This window comes from Podarcis melisellensis (assembly GCF_964234715.1).
Source record: "Podarcis melisellensis genome assembly, chromosome: 15".
In the NCBI taxonomy this organism is placed as follows: Eukaryota; Metazoa; Chordata; class Lepidosauria; order Squamata; family Lacertidae; genus Podarcis; species Podarcis melisellensis.
Window position 1 is genome coordinate 1,762,016 of NC_138532.1, and position 23,854 is coordinate 1,785,869.

The 23,854-nt window shown below is 43.6% G+C and overlaps 1 protein-coding gene across 4 annotated transcripts in view; it reads left to right on the plus strand.

The window, feature by feature from the left end:
- PPP3CC (protein phosphatase 3 catalytic subunit gamma) overlaps window positions 1–20,761 on the plus strand; it is a 78,502-nt gene extending 57,741 nt beyond the window's left edge. Inside the window, exons 6-15 of one of the 4 annotated variants that reach the window (XM_081890987.1) lie at window positions 755–894; window positions 2,208–2,285; window positions 2,382–2,476; window positions 5,085–5,210; window positions 6,792–6,869; window positions 8,264–8,290; window positions 9,249–9,330; window positions 10,645–10,742; window positions 16,668–16,697; window positions 20,053–20,761. In XM_081890987.1, coding sequence (XP_081747113.1) covers window positions 755–894; window positions 2,208–2,285; window positions 2,382–2,476; window positions 5,085–5,210; window positions 6,792–6,869; window positions 8,264–8,290; window positions 9,249–9,330; window positions 10,645–10,742; window positions 16,668–16,697; window positions 20,053–20,228 — 930 coding nt within the window. In that variant the 3' untranslated portion in view covers window positions 20,229–20,761. The remainder of the gene's footprint in view (window positions 1–754; window positions 895–2,207; window positions 2,286–2,381; window positions 2,477–5,084; window positions 5,211–6,791; window positions 6,870–8,263; window positions 8,291–9,248; window positions 9,331–10,644; window positions 10,743–16,667; window positions 16,698–20,052) is intronic. The other 3 variants (XM_081890989.1, XM_081890988.1, XM_081890990.1) reach the window with 3 other exon arrangements.
- Window positions 20,762–23,854: the final 3,093 nt, after the last annotated feature.

The window sequence follows — 23,854 nt, forward strand, 5'->3', positions numbered from 1 at the left end:
ATTTTAATTTATGCATTATATATGTCGTCTTTTATTAGCATGGTCAAGGCCAGAGGAGTGGGGGGGGCAGACCGCCCAGGGTGTCATCGCTGAGGGGGGTGACATTCGGCATGACACACGCCATGACTCCCAAGCCTACCCCGAGCCATCGGTGGTGGTGGTCGGGGGTTTGACAAAAAAAAATGCACTTGGTACCACCTGACCTTGCTAGGCCTCTAAGGATTGAACTTCTTTGTGTATGCTGGTTTATGAACATCATAAAGATTTGGATTGGAACTTCTTTGTTCTCCTTCAAAGACAAATTAAGCAGTTGGAAAAAGAAATGTGTGTTGCCTTTAATCCAGGGTTTCTCAAACTTGAGTCTCCAGCTGTTTTTGGACTACAACTCCCATCATCCCTAGCTAGCAGAACCAGTGGCCAGGGATGGTGGGAGTTGTAGTCTGGAAGCAGATGGAGGCCCAAGTTTGAGAAACATTGCTAATCCTTACAGAGATTGAATGATTAAAATTTTCTTATATCTTGAGGGGGGAAGTGGATTCCCTATTCGTAAGTCTTCCACACTTAGAAATCAGCGCTCATATAGGCAATGTTTGTTTCTGAGATGTGACATCATAAACTATGTTTATCTAGCACAGATGAATTGAGGGTTTTTTCTCATGCACTGTATTTTGGCATGCTCTTAATAATGAGTTCCCTTAATTCTGTATATATCAATTATCTTTTTTTTTGGCTTTTCTGTGTGTGTGCCTTTCAGTTAGACAGGTTTAAGGAGCCTCCAGCCTTTGGTCCAATGTGTGACCTGCTGTGGTCTGATCCATCAGAGGATTATGGCAATGAGAAGACACTGGAACATTTTACCCACAACACTGTTCGAGGTTGCTCCTATTTCTACAGGTAGGAAACATTTCAAACATAACCCTTGGTTAAGTGAAAAGGTAGTAGTGTGAAGTCCCAGTTGCTGTGCTCAAACCACTCTGTTCCAGGGCTTTGAGTGGGACTCTGTCCCGCTTGTGATTGTTGCTGTCTTAAAAATACAACTTGTATTACTACTGAATTCCCTATGACTTTTCCCTCTTGTAAAACCGAAAAGCCATTCGTTTGTGGCTTTCTGAGTTGTTTACAAGGTCAAAGATGTGCCTGAAGGATTTCAGAAATACTAGAACAAGTTTGTGTGGACTTATCAGAACTTTAAAACTTGCCAAGCAAGTTTTATTTAGCAAAGCAATATATCTTGAATCTGAATGTTATTTGCTTCACAAGTCCCTCTGAATGTTTATTTGGATGGCCTCAGGATCACCACAAATTCCCAGTATCCATAAATGTTAGTTTGATTTCTAGGTGCTTAGCAGCCCTAACAAGGAGTCAAGTTTTGTTGTAGCCCTAATTTTTTCAATACAAACATCAACCACAAAAGACACATACACCAAAAACCATAATAACAATAATAACACAATTTGACAATTCAGATTTGAATACACTGATATACCCATGACTACCCCTTTTTAAACAATATTTTCCCACCTCTCTCTCTCCTTCCCCCACTTCTCACCACTTATCGCCTTATCGCTTAAATATTTGTTCCAAATTTCTTCATATTTATCCATTCTTATTTTGCGACGACATGCAATTTGTTCGTATGTCCATATTATCAATCCATGTGCTCAATGGAATCTTTTTGTGGCTCTTCCATTTCATCAAAACAAGTTTTTTTTTTGCTTCTGATATAGCACAGTACATCCATTTTTTTGACCCCTTGAAATCTCCCATGTTTCTGGAATATAATTTAGAATTAAATTCAGTTCCCCTAAATAACAATTTATTTTTATAACTCTTGCTATAAATATCCTCGCCTCGCACCAAAATGATCTTATTGGGCAGTTAATCAGAATATGTACTAAGTTCGCATCTCCAGCATTAAATTTTATTTTTTAAAAAAGTTTTGTTGCAGCCCTCACCCTCCCTCAGGCTGTGTAGAAAGTTGGAGTTGGACTGTGGAGATGTAGGTTCAAATCCCTATTGAGCCACAACCTATCTTCAATTCTTTCAACCTAACCTATCTTTGCAAGGTGATTAGAATAATTTGGGGCAAAAGTGGAATATTCCTAACTTGTATATCCTCATCCCTCTTGGGAAAAAGACAGAAAACAAATGTGATGATGACTGCCTTCAGCATGTGTTAATATTGCTTTTTAAAACTTCTTTTTCAGTTACCCTGCAATTTGTGAATTTTTGCAAAATAATAATTTGTTATCTGTGATTCGAGCACATGAAGCCCAGGATGCTGGGTAAGTTCAGAGTCACTATTCTGGTGCTGTGTTCAACAGCTTTGTTGTCTTTATGTATTTTGCAAAAGCCTGCCTATCTTCTGCTCACTTTTCCAGGTACCGAATGTACAGAAAGAGCCAGACTACGGGCTTTCCATCCCTAATCACAATCTTTTCTGCACCAAATTATCTAGATGTCTATAACAACAAGGGTAAGATTTTGACTGTGCCCAGGATGCCAATGTGAGGTTATTATGAATTCTTTCCTGATGTCTTGATGTGTCCACTTTTAATAGAATCTCTAGCTCTTGCTTACCTTATCTTTTGCTTCTTAATACTTGGTTTCTTAAAATGGACGTGGTTTGTGCTTGGGCATTCTGCCAGAAATGTTGGGTCCCCACAGATTTGCAGGAACAATTCCATGTAAGTGGGGTACAGAAGATGTGTCATCTGAGAGGGATGGTTGGGATTTGGAGCAGCGGTGTCTGCATTCAAATCATTGCTCATTCAGAAGTTTACTGTGTGGCTCAACCTTACTTAGCTATCTTACTATCTTTTTTCCCCAAATAATTTTTATTAAGTTTCCATATACCATACCAAAATCATATTCATTATTCCAAATCATACCAATACAAATCATAAAATCCAAATCCAATTATTTTGCCAAATTATAAATTTTTGTGGGGGGTACCCATGCTTCGAGATCAGTAGAAGTCCAATCATCTTATATTTTCTGCTGCTTTGATGTTCACAGTCCCATCCTCTCATCTCCTTGTTGTTACCCTTTTTCTTCTCAGTCATCTCCGAGTTATCTCCACAAGTGAGTTGAAAGAAACAGTCTTGTTTATATTTCTGTGTGAACTTTGTAATGCTCTCCCGTAATTCATCTCACATAGATCCAATAGTCCAGAAGTCCCATTCGAGCAGCCGTCGCCATCTTATTCAGTTCCGATGAAATACAGTCTAAATGTCCGCTCGTTAATTTTCTCAGACCCATTGTATCATAAATCAGTCTTTCCAGGAGGGTGATCGCCCTTTCGAATTTACGATCCAAACCTGACACCAAAACAGCGGCTCATCCTCCCTAAGACTACAAATCTTACAACGAGGTCTGCCTCTCAATGGTGGATCACTTTTGTAACTACGCCACAAAGAAACCCTCTCTTCTTTCCAGATCTTTTCACGAAGTAAAACCTTTTATATTTTTTTCTTTCCCACACAGTTTATTTTTCATCTCATTTGCAAGTAGTTGTTGTGACGGTTCTTCTAAGGGGGAGGGTTGTTAGGTAATCATATTAAAAAAGAAGAAAGTTTTTCCCCCTTTCCGTTCCGTTTAACATACCGAAATGTCTGTAGTTCTTTGATGCTGTCTTCTGTTCCTTCCGTCCCATCATTCATCGTCTCAGTGGTAGAATTATTTAGCAGATAATACCCTCCTGACCTCGCTCGAAGCATGTGCGTTTACTTCTCCAATTTTTTTTCCTTTTAAGCAACGCAACCAGTTTTGCTCTTGAAAGCGGCATCCGGGAGCTCTGAGCACGCACGAGAGCTATCCGCCCAGTGCCCCCACCCCCTGCTTCTTTCGAACTCAGGGGTGATTTATGGGCAATCGCGGGCGAGGCAGCATCTTCCCACCCCCTGGGAAGACGAGGGAGACTGATTTTACTCCCCATAATCAGCCTCTAATTACCTCGTGCGAGCCAGGTAGATGATATTGTCGGCCATCTTCCAAGGCGCCCCCAGCGGCCCCCCTACTTAGCTATCTTACTATCAATGAGGAAACAATTCATGTAACCCTCAGCTCTTTGGAAGAAGAGTGGGTGTAAATGTGATAAATACAATCTTGGAAGGACTGAACCAGAATCAATTAAATGCAATTCCTCTGAAGCTTGTATGTTAGAAATAGTTTTTGTTCTAAAGTAGTTACTGACCTAGTTTGGATTTAACACTAACCCATAGTTTAGTGTAAAGTGCACGAGGCTGCTCCCCACTCCTCCAGTGGCCATGGGGAGGAGAGAGGAAGCACCTGCTTCCATTTTCAGCTAACTGCGGTTTGTCATCCAATAACTGCAGTTAGTTTAACATACCGTGACCCCCTAGAGTATAACCTCTATCAACCCTCAACACTGGCTGTGCTGTTCTACAGCATGTGGAAGCCCCAATCTGTCCAAGAAATGCAGACTTGTGGACCGTCGTCTGAATTGTGCTTGTTTCAGCAAACCATAGTAATAATAATTATTATTATTTTCCCCAGCCACTCTGGGCAGCTTACAACATATCAAAAAAAATAATAAAAACATCAAGATCACACTAAACAGCTTGTCCTGCTTCAGATGAAATTACAAGCAAGCATTTGTTGACTACTGAAGGAAGTACTTCCAATCTATTGATCGCAGCTGTGCTGAGGGGAAGCGACAGTGTATGAGTCTGAGGCCTTAAAGTCATGTGGCATTAAAGCATAGGCTAGTGTTAACTTAATAATAAAATAAATTTTATTTATATGATTTCTCCCCATCCTTCTTCAGAAGACTGCAGGATAGGTAACAACATTTAATACACATTCCAAAATTTAAAAACAACATATGAAATTCACTTTTAAAACTTTTATCAGAAGAAAAACAACACTTGTAACAGTAAATTTCACCTGATGTCTGATGGATATTTTGACATTCCTTACTGCCTCTCTCATAGAGGGTGTCTGATTTTCATAGGGATTTCTTTACACAGCTGTATAATTGCATTTCCTAAGTTGTGTAACCCTGGAGGACAAAGATAAAATCAGCACTCTTGTAATTTCTCTTTCTCCTTCTTTTCTTCTAGCTGCTGTGCTGAAATATGAAAACAATGTGATGAACATCAGGCAGTTCAACTGTTCTCCACACCCTTACTGGCTTCCAAACTTCATGGATGTTTTCACATGGTCTTTGCCTTTCGTAGGGGAAAAGGGTAAGAAGGAGATTGCCCAATAAAATTATTGATAAGCAAAGCAATTATCAAAGGAGCAGGAAAACAGATCCTCCTGATGCAATAGGATTGACTAGGCTGGATGTAGCCTTGGGCGGTCTGTTGCTGCCATAAAGGAGAGACATTTGTGGATTTTGCTAGCTTGCTCACTCCTGAAGCAAAGAATTTAGAAAATTCTGCAAAATTTGGCCTTCAGGCACTCAACCTTCTATTTTTAAAATATATATATATATAATAAAAAATAAGCATGTTAGTGGCCATTATTTTGTCATAGGAAATTTTCAAAATATATTGTCTCAGGTTAAAAAATCAGGGTACTTGTGTGTTTACAGCATTTATGTACTGTTTTCAGCTTTAAAAATCCTTAAATCCCCATTCAGACATGAAGCTGACTAGGTAATCTTAGACCAGTTGTACTCTCTCCGGTTGTTGTGAAGATAGGCTTGGTGAAGAATTGACGTTTTTATCCCCCCAAAAGTTTTTGATTTCAGTTTCCACTGAAAGGAGGCTGCATTTTAATGTTTTAATGTTGTATTTTAATCTTGTTTTTTAAGTTGTATTTCAATCAATTGTTTTATATCGGGTGTTAGCTGCCCTGAGCCCAGTCATGGCTGGGGAGGGCAGGGTATAAATAAAATTTATTATTATTATTATTATTAAAACGGAGGGCGCATGGTATGTGCTGCATCAGACTCCTTGGAACAAAGATTGAACAAAAATGTAATAAATAGTTTATGGTGAATATTAAAATCAATAACAAAACAACAAAACAACTGCTTGGCTACCTTGGGAGGGAGGGGTATAATAAATAAAATATTTGAAAATCAGTTTATAAAATGCAAATAATGGGAGATAAATCTGTGTAGATGTAGTTGTACATGCATAACCTTTGTTTCAGCTGAGAGGAGTAGAAGGATTAAGTAGCTGTTCTAACATTTGTTAGGTTTTATGTAACTGAAATTTAATTTCAGTTGAGTATTTTATATATGTGTGTGTTATGTGCTCCCCAGCCTGCATTTTTATACACGTAATGTCATATTGGCATGGTTCACACCTAACACCAAACTGTATTGCTTTGTTTGCTGTGTAAGCAGTCCTGCTTGTACACTGTCTCTGGTTCTACTGTTCTCCAATAATGAATTGGGAATTGGGAGTTCTGATGGGGAAAATTATTTGTGGACTTTAGGTTGTAGCTTGAAGGAGTTTAAGAAGCACCATAACCAGAGAAAATGGTGTTCAGGGATAAAACAGAACTTTTTAAGCGCAAGGCCTAGTTTGCTTTCAGCATCTGAACCAGCAAACAGTGTATGTTTGCCCTCCAAGACAGCATTGCAAATAACAGTTTGAAGTTGGTTTCCAATCCTACTTTGGCAGGCATTGAAACAGAGCGTGTTTGAGGAATAGGAAGAATACAAGCACAAGGTTTGTTCACGTAATAATCCATGATGTATCATCATATGTGAACAAGCCCATTCACATGCTGTGGCAGATACAGATACACACATAAACACGCGCACACACAAAATCTCTAATCTCTTGCCCATTTCTCATTATTTCCTGCAGTTACAGAGATGCTGGTTAACATCCTTAACATCTGCTCTGATGATGAGCTCATTTCAGATGGAGATGAAGCGTTGGACGGTAACAAAACCTTTTTACTTTTCCAGGGCGGGTTAGGTTGGGTTGCTTTCAAGCACTTTTGGATGAAATGACATTCAAAGCTGGATCTCATTCAAAGCTGCCTTGTTCTTAGCACCTTTTTGTTGCCATCTTTTTCATTCATAGTTTAAGCTCACTGTCTTTGGCTGTTTTACAGACAATTATTTCTCTAGCATAATAAGAGCCACTCTGCGCCCTCCCTCCCACCTCCCACTTGATCCAGCAGCAGCAGTAACTTGGTATTTGTTCAGATGGAATGAAGGAGGAAAGGAGAGTTAGGAAGAGGAAGCCTGACCAGCCTGAGCAGCTGCCTTGTTCAGTTTTCATTTACATCTGCTGCTGCTCCTTACGCCCCAATAGAGATGGATGGAGTTGTGAAATTGGCTTGTCCAGATATAATAATCAACTTCCAGTCCACTCAGTTTCACTCCTGAAAGAAATTGCACATTTTTAACTGCATAAGTACATTTGTAGATATGCACCCATCTTTTATAAGATTAAAAAAAAAATCCCTCAGTTCCAGAAATATTCTGAGCCTGTGGGTGGCGGAGCAGCTGATCATCATGGGCCCTCTTTCGTATGCATCTGTGACAGTTGCAACAAAATGTACACATGTATTTTTGCAAAACTACTGGTCATGCTTCTGGGGGCTTTTGGCTTTCCCAAGGTTCAGCCTGAAGTGCTCGAGAAACCCACATAACTAGTTAATGCTGCGAGAGGGGGCACAAAGACTGAACAGGCAAGGGCATCTCTATGATGCCAACTCTCTGGAAGGCTACCCAACAGTGTGCAGTGTTCAACTAGTGACAACTAAGTATGCAGGAAAACTGAAGACTACTTTTCTGATATTATTACAATTATAGGAATTTTTGCTGTCTTCCTTTGCTGCTTAATTGTTTAAAAAATACTGGCATTTTGCACTGCTAGATCAGTTCTTTTGATCATTGGTCATTGGATTGGCCTTTCCATCCTTTGCACAATCTGCAGAAATAGATCCAACCTCCTCCTTTTTGGCCCTTGCTAGTAGTTTATAGTATTGTAGAGTTGTAAAGGACCACGAGGGCCGTCTAGTCCACCCCCCTGCAATGCAGGAATCTTCTGCCCAGTGTGGGGCTCATACCTCTGCCCCGGAGATTAAGAGTCTTATGCATCTGAGAGACAGAAGGAAAATTGATTTGTCCGCCTGGAGTCTGACAGCCAAGTGAGCATGACACAGGTGCAGAAGAGAACTACCAGCTGACCCAGCGCTAACCTTCGTGTCCCATTGCACTTAAAAAAGAAATGTTATTCCCTCCCTCCCTCCCATGGAAATTTAAATTTGTTTCTTCTATCTCTGTCTTCATCTCCTTGTTACTTGGTGTCTCCTCTCCCTGAAGATAACTACATTTCAAGCTATCCGAAAGGTACCCAGCTAGAATTTGCTAAAAGCTTAATTCTCACTGCCTGTGCCACCAGATTTCCTTGGAGTGGATTTTGAATAGCTGACTAGTTGAACAGTCTCGCCATTTCCCCCTTCTTCCCCATCAGTTTTAACATGAACGTGGTGCATTTGGTTTTTGTTTCTTTTTTCCAACCCTGTTGTGTTCCACCAGGAACCAGAGCGATGGGGGTCACGTTTCTCTTTGACGTTTGAATGCAGCCACCTTGTGCATGGCTGATCCATTGGTGCATGTCAGTTCTCCAGTTTGGCTTGTCCTGTTCTTAATGCATAGTCGGGCAATTAAAAAAGAAGATCTTAGCTTAGAGGAGATGTATTTATCATTCAGTGTACAGTTGAGCTCCCAGAACCTCCATGCTTTTCAGTCCATGTTTGGTCTGTGTAGTAAAAGGGAGTGTACTTATCCCTAGCACATTGTATTCGTTGAGGACTCAAGCAAAACCACAAGATTCCAGCCATTCCTTTGTCTGCGTCTATGCCAAAGGTGGTGCTTGTGTGACCGCTCTCCCTTCTGCAAGCACAGCCCAGCATCCTGATGTCTTCACCCTCACTTGGGCTTGTAGTTGTGTTCTTGCCTTGCAAAACTGTGTCTCAATGGCTGAGTCATTCGTGTTACATCTCATGTGTACTGTGGTCAAACATGTCTGGGCAGGCAAAGAGGTCTGCTGCTCTGATCAACACTTGTCCTACTACTTCTGGTGCTCCTACTTCCCCCTGTTTGGACTTCATCTTTGTGTGTCATTCTGTCCATCACTTGCTGCCCCTTTCATTCAGTTCATTACCATTCTATGGAATTTAGCTGTAAAGTTGTAATCGGATTTCTCTTTCCTAGAGCCAAGCAGATGCTTCATACTGGCATTGCCTGAGCCTTAGTTGTTTTCCTCCCTCATTCTTTTAAACCCTTTTTGATTTTTTTTCCTAAGGAGGCACCACTGCCCGTAAAGAGATCATCAGGAATAAGATCAGAGCCATTGGGAAGATGGCACGAGTCTTTTCAGTTCTTCGGTAAGTTTGCTCACTTTGGTGAATCTCAGCTTGAGAGAGAGGGAATATCATTTTGCCAGATTGCCCTGGCTGCTCCAGGGCAGAGAATGAAAGGTTGGCAAGTCTTGGACCAGTGCATGTTAAATGTTTAAAAGTCCACTGCTACAGGACTGATTCGTGTGGGACTATCACCTGGAATTTGCACTCTCCCGGCAGGGAGTCAATTCTGTGGGAAAGACCCTACACAGTGGTGGTCTTGTAAATGTTACAGCCAAGCTGCTCCCATTGCAGGGCTGTTGGAGATGTAAAGTGTCAGTAGGGATTGTTCAGGGATTTTTTTCTTAGTACATTCATATTCCACCTTCTATCATAATTGGGGAGGGGGTACAAGACCTTTGTGGACTTTGGGTGTTTGTTTTGATCAATAGATTCCAACCCCCCCCCAAAACCCCCCCAAGATTTGATTCTTAAGTGCTGTTTTACACATGATTGGAAGCTGCCTTGTACAGTGTAAAATTGTTTCTCTCTAGCCCAGTATTGTCTGTCCAGAGTCTCAAGGCAAAGGTCTTTCCCATCATGTGAAATTGATTCTTTTAATTCAGAGGTGGGGAATATTTTTGGCCCAGTGGACCAGACTGTTATCTGTCCCTACCCTCATGGGCCAACTTCAACATATTGGTGGGATTAACCCACCTGTCAGTCACCTGATTCAATTATGAAGATATAAGGACAGACGAAGGACAGGTGGATGTGCCTGCATACCTGTCAAAGGTCCCTTGCCCAGCATCTTCTGAGTGCCTGACAGCCAGCTCATTGTCGCGTGCTTGGGAAGGGCAGAGTGAAGCTGGCAAAGCTGCTTTATGCAGGGGTTGACTGTCTGATGGAGCTTCCCACAGAGAACTCAGTCATGGAACCGATTCAGCTGGGTCTCTTCCTGCTCTACACCTGTTGTCAGGTGTGGGACAGGTGGCTGAGGTTTGAGGAAAAAGGCCTTTGGGGCTAAATTGGGACCCAAGGTGAGCCAAACTTGGTCCACAGGCCAGAGGTTCCTCACTTCTGTTTTTATGGGCGATGCCAGAGATGGAATTGGGGACCTGCATGCAAATCATGCTCTGTTGCTGCCCTGTCTACAGGCCAGCAAATATGTGCTCAACAGGGAGGTGTATCCAATCCCAGATCTAAATGCAGCTTTATGGCTCACATATTTACAAACGTAACAATTTCACGCACATTAAAATGTTTAGCAGTTCCCTAAAAAGATCTTGAGTGTGCAGCTGAGGAAACCTAAGAGGTGGGATCAGATATAATTGGTCACTTTGCCTCTTTTTCTTGCAGGGAGGAGAGTGAGAGTGTTCTGATGCTCAAAGGACTGACTCCTACAGGTACTCTGCCCCTGGGAGTCCTCTCAGGGGGGAAACAGACTCTACAGACGGGTATGTATATGTCATAGGTGCCAACTCCCTGGGGCCCTGGGTGCCCAAGCACCCACAAAATTTCCCATGAAGGGCCTGGGCATCCACAAATTTTGGTGCCAGGGCCATGCACGCTGCATGGCACCCACAGCCCTGGGCACTGATGGTTGCGGGGCCAAGCTGGCACTCCTAGTATATGTGCAGGATAAGACCAGGTGTGACGTGTTAAGGATCATCTAGGTTTTGTGGGGGAGTCACTGATATTTCCACTGCTGCCTCCCCTTCCCCTTCCCCTTCACAGTATCTGCAGTTCTGTCACCAGAAAAGATGGGCTTTAGATGTCCCCATAAGCTTACAGGCCTTTAACTCTGGCACTGAATGGGGGGGGGGGGAGAAGCTCAGTTGGTGGAGCATGGGACTCTTAATCTCAGGGTTCTGTATTTGAGCCCCACGTTGGGCAAAAGATCCCGGCATTGCAGGGGGTTGGACTAGATGACCCTTGTTATCCCTTCCAACTCTACAGTTCTTTTATTCTATTATTCTGTGAATGAAGCTTAGAGGAGAATAATAGGAGAGGCTGAGAACACTTGGACTATTTAATAGAAACCTGGCAATGGGACTTGAGGGAAGGATTTCGTCCAAGGCATTTGTATGATGTTGTCATAGCTGGTGATCTTGCTGGGAATAGAGACTTGAAACTTGCATAGTGTTCTGGAATCTGTTCTTTGAACAACTATTCAGATTTCATCTCTTTAACAGCAGTTGCCCTTTAGACTTCTGCTGCTGTGTAAGAGCATGTACAAATGCCATCAGCCTGCTTTTTTGTTCCCTCCTGTACTAAGCCCATCTGTTCTCAGTGCTCACATTGAAAACGAACAGCTGTGAGTTTGAGATTCTCTTTCTGGGTAGGTTTTTAATATGGACATTTATGCTGGTGTTTCAACTTGTGTGTCCTTCTCAGACAACTTGGGCTGGGCCACAGGCACCCAGACCACTTTTTCCTTGGCTTTTTATGTCATTTCATTCTTGTCCTTCATGGACTGGAACTAATCTGTGCACAATTGCCAGCTCCATATACACCCATTGCAGTTTTGATGAAGAGAAAACAAAACTTAAGTTTACACTGTTGCACTGAGGCACTCTCATAGCTGTATAAAGGTAAAGGTAAAGGTACCCCTGCCCGTACGGGCCAGTCTTGACAGACTCTGGGGTTGTGCGCCCATCTCACTTAAGAGGCTAGGGGCCAGCGCTGTCCGGAGACACTTCCGGGTCACATGGCCAGCGTGACATCGCTGCTCTGGCGAGCCAGAGCTGCACACGGAAACGCCATTTACCTTCCCGCTGGTAAGCGGTCCCTATTTATCTACTTGCACCCGGAGGTGCTTTCGAACTGCTAGGTTGGCAGGCGCTGGGACCGAGCAGCGGGAGCGCACCCCGCAGCAGGGATTCGAACCGCAAGTCCTAGGCGCTGAGGCTTTAACCCACAGCGCCACCTGCATCCCAGCTGTATACCAGATGTTAAAACTATTAAGCTGTTTCTGGTTGTAGATCATTCTTTCCTACCCTCTAGTATAGTGCCACAGCCAGGTTTAGCATCTACTGAAAGAGATAAACTGATGAAATTAGGTGGATGAGTGCAATAGGACAAATCCACAAACAACTATTTAAAAAGAAAGAAAGAATCTAGGCAAGGGGTACGAGCAAATACCAGGAAGAGAAAGACATCACAAGACTTGGGTTGAGATTAATTAGCTCAGCATTTTAGGACTCTAGCACACGCACAGTTGATCTTAAACAGGCAACTTATGAGATGTGAATCTGAGATTCTGCTTGCAAGCAACCAGCCAGCCAGCTTTGGCCAAATGTGTCTGCAAGGAGGCCCATGTGCACCATCAGGTCAGTGCAGCTTGGATAGTACTCCCAAATCCCTATATAGGCTTCCTGGTCAGACTTGCTCACAGGTCTGCCCAGTAGGAGATCCAGCTCTTACTGCTCTCTGTTGGCTTTGGGCTACAACTTCCTTGCTCTTGCTTGGCCTTTGCTTCATCCTGCCCTGAAACTGACATACAAGCTTATACCTCCTGAATTGAGGTAAAAGCATTTGTACACAAACACGTGTACAAATAGTGACTCATCATGTTGTGCAGTGTTGGAATTTGTCCCTTCCTTTTGTGAATATCCGTGGCAGATCATACAAGCAGCAACCCCAAAACCTACCAGTCTGGATGCATCTTTAGGGAGTCTTCTTCATGCATCATTGTTTGCCTGTACACACTTCCCCATAAGAAAAAGTTTTAGAGAAGGCCATTCTTTTTCAATGGCATTTAGTATTGTGACTGTCAATAGCTGATACAGTTCTGGGGTTTTTTCACACCTGCCAAAACCAAAGCAATCAAGAGATCCCAGCAAATCTAAGAACTCAGCTTTCTTAATGTTGAGATAAAATTGCACACCCAAAATCTGAAGTGTTGGGAAATTGTGAATATTTGCAAATATTTTTTCAGCTCCAGTGTATACTTCCTGTTTTGTCACATGTACACTCTTCCAGAACAGCACACTTGCTTTTTCCTACATTAAGGTGATATTGTGTTAAATTTTGTTAATCTACTGCAGATAGTACTGAAGGTCAAGCTTTGTGGGCAATCATGACTGGTTGTGAGGTCAGCAAATGAGTTATAGCAACATGTCTCTCTAGAGCAGGGGTCAGCAAACTTTTTCAGCAGGGGGGCCGGTCCACTGTCCCTCAGACCTTGTGGGGGGCCGGACTATATTTTTTGGGGGGGGGAATTAATGAATTCCTATGCCCCACAAATAACCCAGAGATGCATTTTAAATAAAAGGACACATTCTACTCATGTAAAAACACGCCGATTCCCAGACCGTCCGTGGGCTGGATTTAGAAGGCGATTGGCCCAGGCCTTAGTTTGCCCACCCATTCTCTGGGAACCCCGTGATCTAGCGTTTTAATCCTTTTCTGCTGCCAGCCTTCATGTTTGGCATTGAGCCAGGTGATTTTATTTCTCATCAATGTTGGATGACTTCCTGGTGTACTGGAAAGAGGCTTGCTTTGGCACTTGCTAGCCTAGATTTTAAATTTCTCACATGGAAGAATATTGTAGCAGAATCTTCCATGGTCAAAGGAGGTGGTGAGTTCCCTTCTTTCTTGCAGGGGAAGGCTAGACTTAATTTTCCAGATAGTTGAACATGTTTTTTCTCTCTAATGGAATAGGAAGTTGGCAGAGGAAGGTGTAGGTGTCAAGAACTCCCTTTCTTGAGCTCTGCAATAAATCAGGCTGAACCATGTGCTTTAAAAACTGACTAGGAGTCTAATAACTTGGCTGACTGTTTTTAACTATTGCTACATCGGATTTTTAAACTTCATGGAAACCTCCAAACATAAGCATCTAAAAGCTTCCACTGAAGCGTCATCACACTGAAATTAAGCATATGAATTTTATGAGCATTGTAACTTTACAGGATCTGTTTTGAGCTTCAGTAAAGAGAACACATTCTCCTGCTCATTTCCTCCTGTTTCTCTGTCACATTTAATCTTCACACATACTTTGTTTTCTGCATGCAGTTTCTCCTTCCTCATCTCCCAACCAATCCCTGGCTTTACATTTCCCTGCCTTTGTCCTCATTGCCTGAAAACTCTCCCTTTGTACATCAGAGCATCAGCTCTACTCAGGCCCGTATCCGAGCCAGTTTCATACCTCCATTCATTCCACCTTTTTTTAAAAAATAGCTACTTAGCTAATATAAGCTAAATTATCTCCTTCTAGAATCTGAGACCAGTGTTCCATCAGTAACAATGTCTTAGCACACCTGTTTTTTAAGGTTGTGCTCTCCCATGCAAGCCTGAGGCTGAGAGCTGGCAACTTTAGCCAAGGCTGCATAGAGGGATTTGTGGATGGCTGAGCAGTGGTTTTCACTAAGGTCCAGCACTGTGTTCAGGGAGGCATCCAGTCTCCTTTAATGTGTCATTTGTTGCATGAAAAACAGGACTTGTTTCCTGGATCAGAGATCCTGAACTTTGTCTTGGTCTTCACAAACTTGCATGCTGTGGCTGTCAGGTAATGTTTTAATCCAGCTCCAGCCCAGCACAGAAACCAAGACCTCTTCGTTATGCCCCCCAAAATGAAGAGCCTCAACAGGGATGCTTTATCACCAGCAGTTCCAGCACTGAGGTGCAACTCAGATCAATCCATGTATTTCATATCAGAGAGTTCCAGTATGAACTCTCAACACTTGAAAAAAACGTTTGATGCCATCAAAGCCTTTGAAGATAGTGCCTGGATATGCCAGATCTTGAAAACATGGGAGCTGTGCTCTAGTCATGTATCAGAAAGGTCCCCACCATTACATAGTGCATGTGTGCGCAACAGCCAGCCAGGAAGCATGGCCCTTTTGCCATGGTGTGCTTTCACCAAGGGCCTATTGTCACAGCTGTTGCATCACCCCAAAGCACCATTCTTTTTGAAGCGATACTGTGGCACCACCACAAATCTCTTTCCCAACAACTTAGGACTTCTGTTTCACATAGATTCGATAAAGGCCACATTCAACTGAACTGGATTTTAACCAGTGCTCCATTGTGGTTTCATGATATTGATATATGTGTATGCTGTGGTTATCTGTTGTATGGTTATTTTGTTTAAATGGGAATTTAGTACACACTTTTATACGCAATTTGGTCTTGTTAGTGGATGATCTGAGTTACTGGGACTCTCAGTGTGTTTAGAATTCTATCCATTGGCAATCTGTCATGTATCTTTGGACAGACATAGGCAAACCCGGCCCTCCAACTCCCATCATCCCTAGCTAACAGGACCAGTGGTCAGGAATGATGGGCATTGTAGTCCCAAAACATCTGGAGGGCTGAGTTTGCCTATGCCTGCTTTAGAAACTCCCAGGCAAAGTGAGAAGGTAACATGAATATATATTTAAAGAAACATGAACTGTCATGGCAAAACACACTTTACAGTAGTCATCTCTGGCAGTTTGGAACCACACAGGCCAACATGCAAGAATGGCCCCCTGACATTGCTCAGACATGATCTGTTTTATTTATTTTAAAAGTTAATTTGTTGTATGTTGTGCTAGAATGCTCTGAAAATACAAATCAAAGCTAGAGCATCAAAGCTCAGCAAAATACATGTTGCTAAAGTGCTCCTAAATAAGAATTGTTCTGTATTGTTTCTGAAACAACTGCCGCAGATCTCTTTGCGGCTGTCTGAGGGCAGCTGGTTCCAAAGGCAGGGGCCACAACCAAACCAGCTATTTGAAGGGGCATGCAGGAACACTGTGCAGATTAAAGTTTCTATTCTATAGAGAGCTGCTTGCCTTATTGGAAATCCCAGTGCAAAGGTAGAGTGGGTGCTTTTTGATGGCAAAAGCAGAGGATCTTTGTTCATAGGAAATGATATGACATAGTTATGAAACCATTTTGGGAGGTGGGATTGATCTGGTGTTAAACAAAGCAGGTTAAGTCTGGGGCTGAAGCATGGAACAAGCAAGTATCCCTTCTATTATACTCTTTTCTGGGGAAAATATGTGTTGGTTCCAGCCATGTGCTGTTGATTGCAGCTGTGGCTATTAAATGCAGCTGTGTGCACCAATGGGGATATGTTGCTGCCTGGTCCTATCAGTCATGGAAGAAGCTACCTCCACGACATCCGTTGGACTCCTGGTTTTGAAAAACCAGTCCTGCCATTCTCTGTTCTTTTTCCCCTTGGAGCTTGGGATAATTAGGTTTAAGGAAGAAAACTATAACTCCCCTCTGTCTCTCTGCCCTATTGCCACCATCCTCTTCCACTGGTTGTCTTCACAATCCTCCTCGGTTGGGACTGGGAGGGTTGTAGATCTCTAACAACCATGGTTATGTTAAAGTTCACTCACTCTTTTCTGTCTTCATTTTTGCATGCCACTGTTCCTTCTGTATTACAGCCACAGTAGAAGCGGTAGAGGCACGGGAAGGTATGGCTAGAATCTTGCAAGAAGCGTGATGGTTTGTGTGTCTGCTGATCCCCCCCCCCCCGCCAAGAGCTTTATTCTCAGCAGCAGTACGAACGCTTTTTACTCTTGCATCACCAGAAGGGAGAGAAGGGGAGAGGGACATGGCCTGGCACACCTCCCACCCCTGGGGTCCATCCACATGGGGAGGATTCACAGAGGCATCCGTCAAACTCTCTACCCTGCTTCTATAATCTCTCCTACATGGTCTTCATCATAGCGTTAGAACTGGGTAGGCTCAAACAGCCATGGAGATATAATGCTCCATACTGTGACATTATTTTTATTTTAGATGAACAAAGCCTACCATTCTATGTTGGCTTCAGGGCTACGGTGTGGAATTGGACCCATCCCTTGAGACTTCTAGCTGTGCTGAGTTACAGCAAGAGTATTGCAGCTGGCTCAACCATGGTAGGCAGACTTGGCAGCTGCCTAGAGTGGCACAACTCCAGTGGGGCTCCTGCCTTGCCAGAAGCAGCATGCAAGTTGTGTTTTTGGTGTTCCTCTCGAAAGGTTTGTATCAGCGGCTGATGGAAGTTGTAATCTGAAACATCTTGAGAGTAGCCAGTTTGTTGGGCAAGGCTGGCTTATCTGTCCTGCCCCGTCCATCTAGCCCAGTATTACCTTCTCAAACTGGCAATGGATCCAGTATATTTCACTCCAGCAATCGCCCCAGATCCTTTTCCTTGAGATGCCAGTGATTGAGCCCAGGACCTTTGGGCATGCAGAGCAGGCCCTCTCCAGCTGAGCTCTAGGAATGTGGTGCAGAATCCTCTGCACTCTCAAAATCACCACCATGAATAGGGCAGCAAAGTGCTTCCAACTGGTCCTGAACAAAGCCATAGAATGTGCATCTTTGTGACTCTTCTTGCAGAGCATGAAGTTGTTCAGGACATATTGCTGTCCAGTAACCACCTTTGGCCTTCCCTGTGGGTAGGCTTGTCAGAGCTGTAATCGTCAAATGGCTCTGTCTCCTTACTTTCTCATTTACCACAGTCATGTGGCAAGTACCTCTGTGATCTGCAGACACAATTTTCCCCAATCTTTAAAGGAATTTGTGCTTTGCAGAAAAAATAACCATTCTAAATTCCTCTAGCTCTTTGCTTTTTCAGAAACAGTGTGCAAAAGGAAATGTGCTCTGCTCTGGAACTGATGGAGAGAACAAGACTCTTCCACATGTGCGCCTTGTCACACTTGAGGCTTTTCTTGGCATTCCCTTCTTGGTCATGCAAGATTTAAAAAATATATCTACTGCCTTTTTTATCCAAAGATTAGTTTCATTCTCCCATTCTTTGTTGTGTTGTGAGTGTGTGGTGTTGTACTGAAGTATGTGACTTTGATTTAGTCCTCACTATTATTTTTGATTTTATGTTTTTCAGTTTTCAAAACTATGCTGCTGTTTCACTGCACTAATGCCTCGATTATTGAGCACATATCTGACTTGATTCTTTGTTTCTTCCAAGATTAGGCCAGGAATTGTACTGAGAAAAAAGCAATACTAATGAAAGTCCCTTACAGGGGTAATTTTGCCTAGGAGTTTAGGCTGGAGAGTCAGTTTTAAGAGCATTGAATGTTGTTTGAGAGGGCATCTGTTCCTACAGTGTATACATGTACTGTATTTTTCACTCTATAACACGCACCTGACCATAACACGCACATCGTTTTTAGAGGAGGAAAACAAGGGAAAAAACATTCTGAATGAAACAGTGGATGTATCAGTTTTGTGCTTCATGCTGTGGCCACAGACATGTGATCTGATGGTGAATTTGGGGTGACCCAATGCAAAAATCCTGAGGATCCCTGTGGATCCATGCTTTGTAACCACGTTTTTGCACCATTGCAGCCCCAGGCAACAGTGGGTGCGTGATTTTTTTGGTGCAGGCTGTAGCCATGGACATGCTATGTGATCTGATGGTGAATTTGGAGTGACCCAATGCAAAGATCGTGCTTTGTAACCACATTTTAAGTGGGGAGCTAAGGAAAAACAAAGAAGGGACATGAGAGGGGTGTGCAGAGAAGCAGCTGGCTAAGAATGCAGGAGAGGGATTTAACGGGAGGGAGGAAAGAAAGGCAAAAGTTTCCCCCCACCCAAGCCAGCCATCTCTCTCTCTCTCCCTCCCCCCCTCTCTCTCTCCCTCCCCCCCTCTCTCCCCCCCCCACTCTCTCTCCCTCTCCCCCAGCAGTACCGGAGCACAGAGACACAGAGACGACCCTTTCCCCTCTGCTTGCCTGGAGGGGAGGAATGCAGGAGAGGGATTTAACAGGAGGGAGGAAAGAAAGGCAAAAGTTTTTCCCCACCCAAGCCAGCCAGCCAGCCAGCCAGCCATCTCTCTCTCTCTCTCTCTCTCTCTCTCTCTCTCTCTCTCTCTCTCTCTCCCCCCCCTCTCCCTCCCTCCCTCCCTCCCTCCCTCCCTCCCTCTCTCTCTCTCTCTCTCTCTCTCTCTCCCCCCCTCCCTCCCTCCCTCCCTCCCTCTCTCTCTCTCTCTCTCTCTCTCTCTCTCTCCCCCCCTCCCTCCCTCCCTCCCTCCCTCTCTCTCTCTCTCTCTCTCTCTCTCTCTCTCTCTCTCCCTCCTTCTCTCTCTCTCTCTCCCTCCCTCCCCTCGCTCTCTCCCTCTCCCCCAGCAGTACGGAGCACAGAGAGGACACTTTCCCCTCTGCTTGCCTGGAGGGGAGGGGCTTTCCCTGCTCTTTGTTCCGTTTCAGCAAACACAGCAACGAAACAGAGTGGGTGGGCAGTAAGACCCTGAGGCAGAATGCAGGAAAGCAGCCACTTCCTCTTTTCAGGTTTCCCTTCTCCGTGAAACGCGATTTGATTTTTGCCTGATTTTTCTGCTCCAGGGACCACACACTCGCTCTATAACATGCACAGACATTTCCCCTTCCTTTTTAGGAGAAAAAAATCTGCTTGTTATAGAGGGAAAAATACGGTATATATATTTTTGTCTCATTTTCACGTCTACTCAAACAGATGCAGCAGGCTTTTGAAGCAGTGCAAAAACCAACTGAATGTGTTTTTGAACAGTGACCAGTGGAATGAATGTACACACTGTGAACAGAAATCCTTCTTTCATAATATCTTCAGCTCTGAGAGGAAAATATTTCCAGCCTTACTTAAAGAGACGTCTTTTCACATCATGGGCATAATAGTTTGTCCTGTCCGGTGTAAAAAAAAACCCATACCACCTCCCCCAAGTCAGACGCATGCTCCATAGTCACAGCTCTGCATAGTAACTGCAGGATGGTATGTGTGCACATTTGAGCAACCAGGCTTGGAAACTTGCTCTGATTCCTTTTTCTCGCTCTTTCTCCTCCACTCTAGCCATCCGTGGATTTTCGCCACAGCACAAGATCCGCAGCTTTGAAGAAGCAAGGGGACTGGACCGTGTCAATGAGCGCATGCCGCCACGCAAGGATTCCAAGCACCCCGACGGGCCGGTGAACTTAACCTCCACAAACTCTGCGGAAAAGAACGGGATGGGGAAGAAAGCCCAGTAACAGTTCAGGCGCCGCCCACTCTGTCTCACTAAAGGATCCAAAACTTAATGAATTCTATTTATTTATTATGAAGGGGGAGGGCAAGGGGGGGGGGAGAAACCAACTTAGCCTGGAGGCACATCCATAATCCAGTTTGCATCCATTCTGTAAGAGAGGTGACCATTTTGTAAGTTTTTAAAATTTTATGTTCAATATATAAAAAGTCATCTTTTTTTAATTTAGGAATGGGTCTAAATACTAGTACATATATAAAGTGTTGTTTTGTACAGATTGCCTGTCCCTGCCAGGAGGGAAGGAGCCTGTGCGTGTGGCTGGGTGGGGTGGGAGGAAGGGAAGCAGAAACAACCCAGGGCAGCTCTGGGATCTGATTTTATAATGGAACCGTTTCAAGTTATCCTTGTTTTTTAAAAGTGGCAACTTTCATTTGAAAGCAACATTTTTCTCCTCCCAGATTTTGCTGTGTTTCTTCTATTTCACACTGCATCTGATGCTCCAGCAGTTGACTTCCATTAAAGGCATGTTGCATAGGGCAATTGGTAAACTTTTTCCTTTTTGGAATCCTGTGTCACAAGGCAAATGTTGACATGCGCAGATCAGCTCCAGGTGAATGTCTGGAACTGGAGAATCCTAATCCTGCCTCTGCCCCTTCAGATGTTGCCATTGATTTCCCTTTCAGGAGAGAAATGAATTCTCTTGGAATAAACCAGTAGGTGGGCTTTGATGAATGTGATCTTGCAGTCTCCATTCATCTTGAGTTCACCCAGCTGGTTGCTCATGTCGTTCCATGAACATAACCATATTTGACATCACACAGGTGGGATTTATGTGATTTTCTCTGACAGGAAACTAACCTCCACAGATTGTCATGGACTCATATTCTTAATGTAAAAAAACTGTACAAAATTAGTATTTTAGGAGTGAGATACTTTCCCTTCTTCCCACATAATATTCCTCTCCCACGCTCCATGATGTGAGCTCCAGCACAAAATCTCTCTGTGATATGTCCCCCAGGAACCCGCTTCATTTCCAATTCATGGCTTTAGCTCTACCTGGATAGTGTGGGAAACGTGAGGTGTAGGAGGAAAGGTAAAGTTGTGTGCAGAGTTCTGCACATCAGCAGCACTGCTTCCTTTGTCTTTGTGTATCCTATGTGGGACAAGTAGAAAAACCCACAGTGGTTATAAATGGGTGCTCACTTGGGAGTCTCCCTTGAGGGGGGAATGGGCATAATGGGCACGTTTGGCTCCTGCGTACAACTGGCAAAGCTCTCCTGAGCTGACTATAAAGGGCTTCTCGGTGATCTCAAGGGCACAGCCAGCAATGAACGGCTGATACTCCAGCCCCTGTAATTAGCGTCAAAGGGATGCTACAGCGTTTTGTGATCAACAGCGTTTTGGGCCAAATTTTCACAATCAAAGCATTTCCCATCAGCATTGGCTCATGGTTCTGGGAGTGCCTAATCCCACTCTTGTCTGGTCAATGCCAGGCTGTATTCAGTTTAATTCTGCTCAGAATAGACCCACTGAAATTAATGGACCTAAGTTAGTCATGTCCATTAATTTAAGTGGCTCTACTCATCGAGTGTGACTAGCTTAGGGTACAACCTCATTGTGCTCCTTTTAAGAGGCAGCATGAGTGAAGAGGCAGGTTGTTTCAGCTTTGTAACAGGAGACACTACTGCTTCCTTCTTCCTCATTACCCCAAAACCTTAAATGGGACGACCAAGGGTAGCTATATGTGGAAAGGGTGTTTGCAAGGAGGCTCACTCGTGGCCAGGAGCCCTGATGGGCCACAACACATGCTAGGGAGCTTCACGGTGCCCACCGGCCATCATAACTTTGTGTTTACTATGGAAAATTCTGGCATACTTGTGGCAAGCACTTATGCCATGTAAAATGTGCAGCTCCCAGGTTTGCATCTGGAAACCCTAAACCTGTAATTTTTGCAAAGGGCAGGAGACCTTTGGGCAGATTCCTTAGCACTTCTCTTGAAGTATAATAATAACATGATTGATTGTTTGACAGAATGCGTCAGTCTTGTTCTCTGCCAAGTGTTGCAAAAACCACTGAGGGCTCTACAGATGTGTGCAAAATGTTTACTGCAAGCTGGATAGGTGACCTGTGAGTATAGGGGTAATGTACTGTGCCCGTTTTGTAATGAAAGCAGTACGTTTTCTCATACTGCCAGAAAGGAAGTCACAGGCAGGTCGGCTTTACAGATTGGTGAGAGGGAGAAATCTTAAGAGAGAAGATGCAATCCTTTTGGCTCTTTTTAGTGTGAGTGAATAGCCAAATTACATTGTATGGAGAAACTTCGGTAGAACTGAGTGGGGTTTTTGAGGAGAAACTGTTTAGTCAGCAGCTTGAGCCTGAGGTCTTCATTCTTTGAGGGATATTATTCAAGTCAGAGTTGGAAGCAAGGGGATTGTGTTCTAATGTGCCAAAGAATAGCAACCAAACAGATGTGCTTGGAAGAAGGGAACCCTGTGTGTAGAATTGAGCCTGTTTAGTTTTTTTTATCCTGACTCTGATGGAAGCCAGGTGTTGGTGGCAATTGTATTATTATTATTTAAGCCAAACTTGGTAATTCATTGGAAAGTGGTGCAGATACCTTCCTCCTGGAGTTCAGCCATTACCCTTCCAGGCACTGTTTGTGAAGCAGTCTTCCACAGGGCCATTCTTTCTTCTGCCCTCTTGTAACTTAGGGACTTAAGCAAATGACACAATCAGACAGCATAGAGGTGTTGCATAAAAGGATGCCTCTTAATCACAGTGCTGCTGACTATTTTTCACTTTGAACATAGGCTTTCTCCGTTCATAATTATTTCACATCTTGGTTGAGAATTATGAAACGGCTTTGTTTGCATTTTGGAGCAGATGCAACTTTGGGATTATGTACTCATGACTATCCTTTTTACATGAATGGGTGCTTTGAAACAGTGCAAACATTTGTTCCTCTTGAAGATGAAGGGATTTTATTTATGTTAAAGCTATGCACACCTCTTATGGCTTCTGTTGGAGAAAACCATGGCACTTACTCTTTCAGAACAACACTGATAGCAAACTCTTCTAGAGAGATCTCATGTTTGCTGCTTGGTAGGATGCAGACAATCTGGCTTTAAGTGGAGTGTCTTCAGTTTAAGAACTGCAGATTCTTACGATTCAAAGGGAATTAACACCTTTGCATCTACCTGGCTTGACGTGGTTGTTGCTGCTGCTGGCTGCTCTCATGATGTTCCCAGGAACATACAAAAACTTCCACCCATGTGGTTGGGCTTCCTTGCATGTGTGCATATGATAGACCTTCCAAGCGAGGTGAGCATTACATACATGTTGAGTGAATATGCAAGCAAGCCCAGCTATGTGAACAGAAGTCTCTATATAGCCCAGGGAGCCATGTGGAAAGCACCGCTGGGAGCTCTGGTGTCACAGGACAATTTCTGGGCCCTTTGGTGTAACAAGAATAAAGCTTGGCTAGCACAATCCTATCTCTCTCTCTTGGGAAGATAACAGCCATCATGCTTCTCCCATTCATCAGCTTTTGGAAGTTTAAATTCATGGCAACAATACATGGCCCCTCTTCTCTCACTAGACACAGTTGAAATGTTGCGCTTGGACTGCTGATTT